The sequence below is a fragment of the Cervus canadensis genome, chromosome 3 (genome assembly GCF_019320065.1).
Source record: "Cervus canadensis isolate Bull #8, Minnesota chromosome 3, ASM1932006v1, whole genome shotgun sequence".
Lineage (NCBI taxonomy): Eukaryota > Metazoa > Chordata > Mammalia > Artiodactyla > Cervidae > Cervus > Cervus canadensis.
This window is the reverse complement of record NC_057388.1, coordinates 27111845-27124013: the sequence shown is the minus strand read 5'-3', so window position 1 is coordinate 27124013 and position 12169 is coordinate 27111845. Positions and strand designations below refer to the sequence as shown.

General features: G+C 36.0%; 1 protein-coding gene across 1 annotated transcript in view; it reads right to left on the bottom strand.

Annotated features, from left to right (window-relative positions):
* The window catches only part of ITGB8 (integrin subunit beta 8), a 95045-nt gene that overhangs the window by 16667 nt on the left and 66209 nt on the right, over positions 1–12169 (bottom strand). The window contains exons 7-8 of the mRNA XM_043462802.1: positions 6679–6774; positions 3532–3621 (exon numbers count right to left, since the gene is read on the bottom strand). Of these exons, the coding sequence (XP_043318737.1) occupies positions 3532–3621; positions 6679–6774 (186 nt within the window). The remainder of the gene's footprint in view (positions 1–3531; positions 3622–6678; positions 6775–12169) is intronic.

Below are 12169 nucleotides of genomic sequence, written 5' to 3'. Positions count from 1 at the left end.
ATTTGAATAAAGCATTGAGAATACATACACAATATGATACATCATAGCACATAAATCTTAACAGCTTAAAATCTGGAACACGCTTCTGACATTTACTGCTATTAAAGAACATTTCAGTTTCAGATGCTTAAGACTATCATGGAAACTAAAATGTCTTATTGATACAGAATTGAAAAGTAAATTTTGTGGAGGCCATTTCTATACTGTAGGTATAAGAAATACCTGCCAGTTATGGCCCTGTAAATTCTCCAAGAATGGCCTAGGATTTTTGCCAAATCCCTTAAGCTTGCTTATTGTTTCAATTCTTAATACTGAAATAGGGCCTCTTACTGGGCAGAAAATCATTCATTCATTTATTCACTTATTTATATCATTCATTTATTCACTTATTTATACAGTCATTCAAAAACATGTATGTATTGCCAATTATGCTGATTATGTGTATCAAGCATATCCTAATTTCTCCCCATCTCAGTTCCAAAAGTTACAACTACATTAAATATATTCAGTAGATCTGTGTGAATTTCATCTGATAAAACTAAGAGTCTACCACATGCAAAAATCCTTAACTTATGTTTGTAAACAAAAGGAAAGGGAAAAGATGAAGTATGTAAGAAAAGAGTGTGAGCAACATGGTATGAAGGAAAAAGATATCCCCATGGCTTCTAGTACTTTACTTGAGTAATTTTTCTTTTTCAACTGTATAGTCAACAAAGAGGTTAATAACTGATCATGGAATTATGGTAGTAAATCTTTAGAGTAAGATACTTCCTCAAATTAGTAAATTCTGTTTGAATTAGGTAAGACTATATCAGTCACATTTTTTATCAATTAGAGAATCCATACATTGTAATCACTTAATTAAACAGTTTCAGGAAAAAATAGAAACTTCTGCTCAGTCATGTCTGACTCTTTGTCACCCTATGGACTGTAGGGTGACAGGCTCCTCTGTCCATGGGATTCTCCAGGCAAGAATACTGGAGTGGGTTGCCATTTCCTTCTCCAGAGGACCTTCCCGACCCAGGGATGGAACCTGCATCTCCTGTGTTGCAGGTGGATTCTTTGCCACTGAGCCACCTGGGCTTCCCAGGCGGTAGTGCACTAACGGTGCTGATGCGGTGATGGTCTGACAAAGCAGAAGGAACTGCTTAATACCGTCAGTGTTCTTTCGCCCTTTTGAAATTCTGCTTCCCTTAAAACCTTAAGCTAGTTATATCAGTGTTTTTTCAAGCGTGATATGAAGACAAATATCTAAAATTTTGCCCAGTTTTGAGATTAAGAAATTTTCAGTCTTTTTTTTTTTCTTTTTTTAAAAATGAATTTCTTTCTTTTATTTGGAGGCTAATTACTTTACAATACTGTGGCGGTTTTTGCCATACATTGGCATGAATCAGCCACGGGTATACATGTGTCTGCCATCCCAAACCCCCCTCCCACCTCCCTCCCCAAGTTTCAGACAGTCTTAAGCTTGTCTTTTAATATCTAACAGGTGCAGAGACATAAATTATTTTCTATGAAGTATAATTCCTTTTAGTCAATATAATTTATTTTTTAATTTCAGTTAATTATGATTAAGTAGTTATATACTTTATATATAGTTTTAATTTATATAGTTTTTTTAGTTTTATTTTTATATAGTTTTATATAAATTTTTACATAGTTTTGTATTTTGATGGCAATGTAAAGGATAAAAAATAAAATGCAATCACATTCACCATGTGCTAAATTTGTATGTAATTTTACAAAAGTCTTAAAAATGAAATGCCAAGAATTACAAAGTAGAATAAAATATTAGTTTTTTCTTCAATGAATTATGAATGGTTTCTGTTGGACTGTGAAGACGAAATGAATTTTCAGAAAATTTTTTAAAGTACAAACATATAAAATTATAACAGAATCCCAGGATATTGGTTAGTCAGAGTTTTTGCTGATTTTGTTAGTATTTTCAAAATTGTTTAAGGTTAATCAGAACTACAATAATGCATCACAGACCTAGCCTAGCAAATAAAGAACATGAAAAAAAAAAAAGCTATTGTTTCCTTTTCCATGGGTGTAATTTGATATGTAGGAAAGTTTATCAACATATTTTTTCTAAGGGGTAATATGTGGGTTCATATTAGGAAAAATAGGGTGACTTCTAATACTGTAAGCTCTTTTCTTATTTTGATTATCCTTGGGAACAAACTACTGTTGGAAATGAGTTGTACACAGGTTTGATTTTCCTTGATAACATGTCCCTCCAGTCCTATTAATACTTTCTTTTTGGTAACAGTGAGAAAGAAATTGTAATTAAAGTTGCTTTTCCTATTTAATCCAACACAGTCTTGAGACATAGAACAATGTCTTGGCAAAACAAACAAACAAACAAAAAGTCTTGCAAGATTTATTTTCCTTTTAAAGAAAAAAAGTTTAAACAAGTCCTTCACTTTCTATCCTGTATCCACTTCTGCCTTTTTCTTTCATACCTGAGTTGAAGGCAGATGTTCCATGAAGAAAATGAGAAGCCTGAGATTTCTAACAATACTTGGGCTACTGTTAATACCGTTCAACTCTACTGTGTCAGGAAGGCAATAAGAGAATTTGAAGAAGTGAGAGTTTGTCGATGGCACATAAATTCAAGATAGAACAAAGCATATCTTTGAACACCATGTAAAAAAAAAAAAAGAAAACAGACCGTATAATACAGAAGGAAGCACCTGAAAGCTAGAATTTAGGAAAACCTAGGTTCTGGTTCTGCTTCTTTTGCTTGTTAGCTGTTTGACCTTTGGTTAATTTGCTTAGCTTCTTTGAAATTCTACAAATACACAATGGGAGTACTAACACCTGCTTTATAGGTGGGTTGAATGGACTGAGTGAGGTCATGTATGGAAAATAACTAGTAAAATGACAGTTACTGTTTTTACAGTGTCCTAAAAGAGATTATTCTATCCAGGAATGACCTAGGTTGAGAGAGCAGATATTTCTTTAACTTTGTATTTAGCACCTACTCTTCACAACCTGGGAACAGCATACAACTGTCATCTCAATAAAATAGTATATCTCTCAAGGTAATTCTTTGAATCAAACAACTGAACAACCTTGTGATGATCTAGCAGACCCCAACAAAATTCTCCTAGTAGCCTCCATATCTCAGTTCATTTTTTTATGGAAAGTTGCTGTTGAAATAACACAGTGGATTGATTATCTATATGGTCCTGGAAAGTATGATATTTCTTGGTAATAAAGTATATTCTATGGCTGTGACTTGGTGCCTCTCTGAACATTTGATAAGGAAATTTAGATAGTCTCTAACTTAACCTGAATTTAGTAAACTGTGTCAAAGGACATAGTGAAACACAGAAAGCTGAAATGACTTTAACAAGGTTCTGTAACTAGTTAGTGGTAGAGCCAGGGCTAAATCAGGTTCCTAATTCCTACTCTAATGTTTTTCCACCACCCCTCTCAAGATGATAGGGCATTAGTTTGTACCTTGCTGTAGAAATTGGGTTTAAAAGTTTATTTGAAAAAAAAATGTGTACAATATATACATACCTGATAGGCATCTACAACCAGATTATTGAGGTTTGCAGCCTTTGATTCTATTTCACCAGCAATGGTGCCAGGCAAGAGGGGTAGAAGGTCCTAGAAAACATACCAATAACATTCACTAAATTACAACTATGTACAGTGGCTTAGCAATCAAAAATATTTAAAAATCTTATAGGTATCAATGGAAGATGAGTCATTACATGAATAAAAAAGTTAAAACACAAGAAAAAATATAAGCAACTAACTAAAGCAGCTAAAACATATATACTTGAAATGATATGTATTTGTATGTGCATGAGTGTGTGCAAGGACCCAAATTACATGCTGACCTAAACCTTAAAGTATAGACCACAGAACCTGGTCCCGAGGGACTTTAAAATGAAAACGGTTATGAGGGCAAATGAATTTGATAAGTTCTGCATATGGTTTCTTCCACATAGAGACTCAAAATGTATACCCCTGCAATTCAGAAATAATTGCATTATTATAATAACTGCCACATTCTCTAACATTTGCTTAATTACAAAATTCTTTTCTCATGTAACATAAATATTTTGCAGAACTGCTTTTCCATGGAGCGGTCTTTAGGACATGTTTGTCCAGACAGGAGAAAAAAAATCAAAGTCACAAATGGAAGTTTCATCAAACAGGTGTTCTGATGGTCCATAAAAAATGGACTCTAGGTACTCCTAGTGAGAAAATGAGAATTAGTAAAGGCTTAAAGGTTTACCGAAGTTGTAGATTAACTAAGAATAGAGAAGTAACTAGTTTTACTAGAGTGAATGGTGCATATTTATATGGAATCAGATTATGAAAAGTCTTGAAATGCATTTATATATTCACTTTATCATTCACAAGTATCACTGAGTTCTTGTTGTATGCCAGCTACTACTTGAACAGTAAGAACTACAAATAATTTAGTACCTCAGTAAAAGGGAAATATATTTGTCAGATATTTTAAAAATTCATTTATATAACTTTTATTAAGTAACATCATATGCCACTTTGGAAATGCTAAATTACTAGGCCACATAGTTTCTACCCTTAAGAATCTCACAGGAATGTAAATGACAGTTTCAAAAAATGACGTTCCCATGAAGCAATAGTCATATATGGACCCTAATGAGAGGGATACTGAGCAGGCATTTGAGGGCCGGGGAAATTTGTCAGGGACTGTTTCCTGGAGGAGGTGAATCATGAGTTGTGTCTTCAAGGATGAGTAAGAGTTAATAATAATGGAGAAAGGCTTCCAGGGATGGGAGATAAATAGCAAGAACAGGGTTACAAAGGAAAGAAAGAGCCTGGTGAGTGTGTTCACAGGAGAATTAGAAGCGTGACTGGAGGGACAAGTTTAAGGCAGACAGCTTTGGGGGATGAGGTCAGCGAGGCCAGCAGGGACCCGCTAGCATCATGTGCCGTAATAAAGGCTTGATCCTGTAGATCAGAGGAAACCACTGGAGCACTTTACTCAAAGTGTGATTCAAATAGCACACCCTGCAGCCAGGTGAAAGGTGGATTTGGGAGATGGGTTAGGAAGCTGTCACAACTCAGACAAGGTGATTGATAAAAATGTCTGTGAGCAACCAATCTGGGTGACGGCATGGCATATACAGGACTCAGCAGAGGTTGTTACGCTTTTAAAACCTGTTGATTTTTACTTTGCATGCAATTCAGTTAATTATAAACCTGGTTTTATGGTTTAACAGTCAGTGGAAATTTTCTTAAAGGAATAGGAAGAAACTGCTAGAGCAAGTAATTCAAGAAGTAATAAATAGCAGAGTAAAAAGAGTAAAACAATAAAAAACTGCTCAGTGAGTTGAAATTCAATTTGAAATATAAGCTTAGAGGTTAAGAACACAGGATTTAGGCTGTTAGGAAAGTATACAACCTCCCTAAATGCCTTTGTTTCCTTCATCTTTAAAGTGGGCATATTAGTAATATTATCCTTCTTGTTATGAGTTTTAAGAGTATCAAATGGATTAATGTTAATAAACTCAGTGCTTGACAACAGTAAGTACTCAGTAAGTGGATGCTGTTACTATTGTTAATAAAGTGATTTGGGCATTTAATTTGAGTCCGAGCTCTACTTCTGTGGATATTAACAGCTCTTTCCTTAAAACGAATTCCATGGTATGTAAATTTTGGAAAACAGGGAATTACATCTTCACTGTAGGGAAGAAATGATACAATTGCTAAGGGATGAAATGATATAATTAAAGTAGCACTTTCAGATGATAAATGTAGTAGTCAGATATTAGGGAAACTGGTGACGGGAACACCAGCTTTGTGGCAAATGCAAATGAATTCAAGTAGCCGTTGAAACCAAAAGAAAAAATAGTTTCTCTGAAATATTAAAAAAAAAATAAGTAAAGGACATTGTGGGTACAAGGTAAAAGCAAAGACAACAAGGGAGATGAAGATCCAGACATGTGTAAAGAAAATTAGGGTATCACACCATTGTAGAAATGAAGAAAAGAGAGTTTCCTGGAAAAAAGAACCTAAAAGACTGTGCAGAGAGAGCTATAGCAGGGTCACAGAAGTTCTATTTGGGGGTGACAGGAGGAATCCCATGGGGTGCTGCCACAGTGACACAGGGGTCAAATGTCTTCTGCTTGTAGGACTCACCTGGCTGAAAAGATTCTGGACAAAACCAAAATGATTCTTATGTAGGAAGGCTTTGGCTGAGTCAGCCACTTCCGTGGCTCCTCCTGTTCCTTTATTAGATGACCTAGACGAAACCTAGCTATGTTGGTGCTAGATTTGTTGAAATATACTGATGCTCCCCAATCTAATCTATTATAAAGATATGGCCATGGACTAGAATAAGCAGAAATGTGGACGTGGTATATTTGGGGTGTGAGCCACGTTTTACCTGATAAAAGTCTACTCCAATATTTTCACAGTTAGTACCAAGTACTATCAGTGCCCTCACTGATTCTAATTTTAGGTTTGCAAACATAGAATTTGTATTTATTTATACTTAAATGTTAACTTAGGACGCTGTGTAGTATACATTACTTAATACAGTATTAAATTTAGATTGTACAAAGCATAAGAACCCCAGAATCCTTACCTGGGGTTCTGAGAAGTATTCTAATTTTAACTATGGATGCTAACATTTTAATTTTTACATTTTGGGAGTTAACATACCTTATACCAATGAAACTGTTTTCCTTGAACTGCAAAGATGACGTTAATATTGTTGTCTATTAACTTTTCTGATAGTTGGCCTAGTGAGGGATGTTCCTGTAATGAGAAATGAGAAAATGAGATAAAGAAGGGAGTGAAATTTAGTGGATCAGTTCCACACACTTCCAAACATCTGTTATAAGGAGAACCATATGTATGATTAACATAAAAATGTATTGGGTTGGAAAGGATTACTGTTTTACTAGAGGCATTTAAATTACTAAAAAAAAATTAGGTTAACATCAAAGTATTAAAGATATTTTAAAGACAAAAGTGCCATAAAAATATCAGAAGCTCAGAAAAATGAAGAGGGTTGCATTCAACATTGTACAAAGTTTTTAGCACCTTTTAGGTTAACACTGGACTCCAAGTGACATAATTAAAAGATTATCTAATATTCAGAGACAGAGGTATATTAGTGACAATCACATTCTGAGGTGATATTCTGTAACAAGTGTTGAAATGCAAGTATATTAATGTATATGTGCATATATATTTGATGGGCTTCCCAGGTGGCGCTAGTGGTAAAGAACCTGCCTGCCAATGCAGGAGACACAGGAGACCCAGGTTTCAGTCTCTGGGTTGGAAAGATCCCCTGGAGGAGGGCCTGGCAACCCACTCCAGTATTCTTGCCTGGAGAATTTCAGGGACAGAGGAGCCTGGTGGGCTGCAGTCCATAGGGTTGCGAAGAGTCAGACACAACTGAAGCATCTTAGCATGCATGCATGAAATATATATTTGATATGTAACATGGTGTAGTACAAAGTCTATTTAGAAGAAAATCCTATATTCAAATCCTAGGTTGTCAGTTTATGATAAAAATTATATCTAGCTGCATTGGGAATATTTTCTAATGGCAACAACTGCTTTTCAAATATTTTTGCTTTGACAAAAAAAATCAGAGTTTGCCAAGCATGCCCCCTTCTTAATTTTTAAACCATTCATATTTTATGGAAAAATTAATCCACATATTTTTGACCAGCTTATACTTAACACACATAAAATCAATATTTAAAAAGCAGTCCAAAATGTAAGCAGTTTTTGGAGCCTTCTTAATCTCTTTCTCCTTCTCAAAAACAGGAAGTAACATTGCCTGAAAATATACAAAATTTAAATCCAGAAAATTATTTTTTCTCAGAAGATCATTAAGAAGGTCAGTGTATTTTTAAGCTTGAAAGAACACATTTTTTAACCCTAGAAAGAACTGTTTTAAAAGAAAATTCTAAGTACCTCGAGGCCAATTTGTTAAAGTTACAAATGCTTAACAGATGTTTAAATAAACCATTATTAACAAGAGAGTTGTGGATTAATGGCCATTGTTGAGCCCTTTCCCCTTTCCCCCATGAAGCACAGTATCTTTAAGTATTAAGTATTCTACCTTTTATGTCTTGTATTTCACTAGCAGAATACTCCCTCTCAGCCAGCTGTCCTGTTTGGTGACGTCACTACTCCTCAGCCTTAACTCCCCCTCTGTCTAACCCCTTACATATTGTTTCTCTAAACTTTGAAAATAACTAATAGAGATAACAAGAATTTCATGGCCAAAAGGGAGAAGGGAAAGCAATGTGGCAAGGCAGCGCCTAAGTAGTTAAGGGCAAAAGGATTCCTTTCACATTTTGCTTCTTCACCAACACTTTCACTGTGATTTGTGAGAAATAACTTAAAATGTCAGAAGGAAAGAGGAGGTAAGAAAGATTAAATGGAAACAGTTTTGGTTAATGAAATAACTGTGTAGAGATGTATGAATTTTAATAATGTACCTATGCAGTGACAAAAAATAAGCTTTTGAGACTCTCCATAAAAGTGAGATTCATTAAAAAAAGTTATTATACAATAATATAGAATTTGAACTATTGCATATCATAATAAGATATGAAAAAATGTCTTGGTTAAGTGAAAGCTTATCAATTATCTGATTATTTTTTCATTACTTTTTATAAATGAATTTTTAGATGACAGCATGAAAATAATCTGACAGCACAGATTTATTTAAAGATGAAGACTTATGTGTTGTCAGTCTCCATCTCTCCCATTGGCCTATTTTTCTATCCATATGGCTGCACAGTAATATCATAGGCCTGTGTTTCTCATCAGTGGCACTATTTACATTTTGTGTTGTGGTGTGGAACTGTCCTGCGTGTTGTAAGATACTCAGCGATGTCCCTAGCCTCTACCTATTAGATGCCAATATGTCCCTCCTCCCCTAGGTATAACAACCAAACTATCTCTGGACATTGAAATATCTTCGTGGAGGCAGGATACAAAATTTTTCTGGCTGAGAGCCGTACTAGGAGCAGGGGCCCTGGAAACAGACCACCTGGGGCTTCAATTCTTGGTTCTGCAATTATTAGCTCCATGACACTGGGAATCTGTCTTTACCTCTCTGTGATATAGTTTTTATATATGTAAAAGAGGTATAAATATTAGTATCTAGTATCTACTTCTCAGAGTTATGGTGGGGATTAAATGGGTTAACATGTGTTTAATTTACCATTTTCTAATTATTAAGCCCAAATTAATGATAAGCAGGGGCTCACGAGTTTGGCTAGACTCCGGGAGTTGGTGATGGACAGGGAGGCCTGGCGTGCTGCGGTTCATGGGGTCGTAAAGAGTTGGACACGACTGAGCGACTGAACTGAACGCAACTGAGGGGCTCATGTCCTGATGTCACATTGCTTGTCATTTACCTAGGCACTGCTATGTTGGGCTGTGTGACCACAGACAAGTACCTGATTCTTTTAGTGCTTCCATCTTCTCACTTAATAAATGGAGGTAACAGCAGTATCTATACTTCACTGGGATGATGGATGGTGCTCCCGAAGTGTAAAGAAGCAAATACCAAAGCTGCTTAATAAAAGACAGCTTTCAGTAAAAGACATTTGGAGACCATTACTAAAGGCTAGATGCTGGGCTCTTGGATATGCTTTGACTTGCCTCATGGATTTACCTTTTGCACCTGGCTCCTGAAGTGTTTGAATTTGTGGCTCCTGTCAACATGGTGTCCGTTGCATTCTTGATATCCTTGTTAGTGAATGAGGGGCATGGACTAATCATTTTTTGTAAGCTGTTCAATGAGAATGGTAATAAAAAATTTTCTGCTTAAACATGATTTAACCAAACATAATTTATTTAGAACATTCTATTTCATAAATATTTTCATCAGTTTTTGTTTTTGTTGAGTTATTTGGAAAATCATTATTTTTTCTCATTTTCAGGGGCATTAGAAAAGCAGTGTGAGTCTACTTTCATCCTAGCCCAGGTGATTCTATGTGCAACTTTGCTTTCATTTTTAGAAAAAAGAACACCTAAATACTGTTTGCAGAAATAATTTCCTGGCTAGTTTTCTGCAAGCATGAGAAGCATTCAGATTAGGTCTACTCTGATTGAATTCCAGTTGAGCTATTTCAGATCCTGAAAGATGATGCTGTGAAAGTGCTGCACTCAATATGCCAGCAAATTTGGAAAACTCAGCAGTGGCCACAGGACTGGAAAAGGTCAGTTTTCATTCCAATCCCTAAGAAAGGCAATGCCAAAGAATGCTCAAACTACTGCACAATTACACTCATCTCACATGCTAGTAATGCTCAAAATTCTCCAAGCCAGGCTTCAACAATACGTGAACCATGAACTTCCAGATGTTCAAGCTGGATTTAGAAAAGGCAGAGGAACCAGAGATCAAGTTGCCAATATCCTCTGGATCATCGAAAAAGCAAGATAGTTCCAGAAAAATATCTATTTCTGCTTTATTGACTATGCCAAAGCCTTCGACTGTGTGGATCACAATAAACTGTGGAAAGTTCTGAAGGAGATGGGAATACCAGACCACCTGACCTGCCTCTTGAGAAACCTGTATGCAGGTCAGGAAGCAACAGTTAGAACTGGACATGGAACAACAGACTGGTTCCAAATAGGAAAAGAAGTACGTCAAGGTTGTATATTGTCACCCTGCTTATTTAACTTATATGCAGAGTACATCATGAGAAACGCTGGGCTGGAGGGAAGCACAAGCTGGAATCAAGATTGCTGGGGAGAAATATCAATAACCTCAGATATGCAGATGACACCACCCTTATGGCAGAAAGTGAAGATGAACTAAAAAGCCTCTTGATGAAAGTGAAAGAGGAGAGTGAAAAAGTTGGCTTAAAGCTCAACATTCAGAAAACTAAGATCATGGCATCTGATCCCATTACCTCATGGGAAATAGATGGGGAGACAGTGGAAACAGTGTCAGATTTTATTTTTTGGGGCTCCAAAATCACAGCAGATGGTGATTGCAGCCATGAAATTAAAAGATGCTTACTCCTTGGAAGGAAAGTTATGACCAACCTAGAGAGCATATTAAAAAGCAGAGACATTACTTTGCCAACAAAGGTCCATCTAGTCAAGGCTATGGTTTTTCCAGTGGTCATGTATGGATGTGAGATTTGGACTGTGAAGAAAGCTGAGCACTGAAAAATTGATGCTTTTGAACTATGGTGATGGAGAAGACTCTTGAGAGTGCCTTGGACTGCAAGGAGATCCAACCAGTCCATCCTAAAGGAGGTAAGTCCTGGGTGTTCATTGGAAGGACTGATGCTGAAGCTGAAACTCCAATACTTTGGCCACCTCATGCGGAGAGTTGACTCATTGGAAAAGACCCTGTTGCTGGGAGGAATTGGGGGCAGGAGGAGAAGGGGACGACAGAGGATGAGATGGCTGAATGGCATCACCGACTCAATGGAGGCCTGGCGTGCTACGATTCATGGGGTTGCAAAGAGTCAGAAACGACTGAGCGACTGAACTGAACTGAAAGTTATTATTGAAGTCCTTATTGTTCACATGGCATTTGCAGTTCTAAACAGATCATAGAGTAGCAAGCTAAAATCAGGCATTTCATTAGTTTTAAAGGCTGTAATATATATATACATGTACATGTTATTTTAATTGAAGTGTAGTTGCTTTACAATATTATATTACTTTCAGATGTACATATAGTGTACACATAGTGATTCACTGTTTCTATAGATTATAAGCAATTAGCTATAATAGCCTAGCCTACAAAATATTAGCTATATTCCCTGTGTTGTCCTTTACATCTTGTATCTTATTTTATACCTAATAATTTGTACCTTTTAATCCTTTTATCTTATCTTGCCCCTCCCTCGTCCCTCTCCCTGCTAGTAACTACCAGTTTGTATCTGTGAGTCTGTTGCTGTTTTGTTACAGTCATTCATTTGTACTTTTTTCAGATTCAATGTATAAGTGAAAATGTGCAGTATTTGTCTTTCTCTGACTCATTTTACTCAACATATACCCTCTAGATCCATCCATGTTATTGCAAATGGCAATAATTCATTCAAGAGTTGAGTAATACTCCATTGCATGCAAACATATATATATGTGGTATATATATATATATGTATATATATATACCACAAACTTCATTTATCTCTTGATGGACAGATTGCTTTCC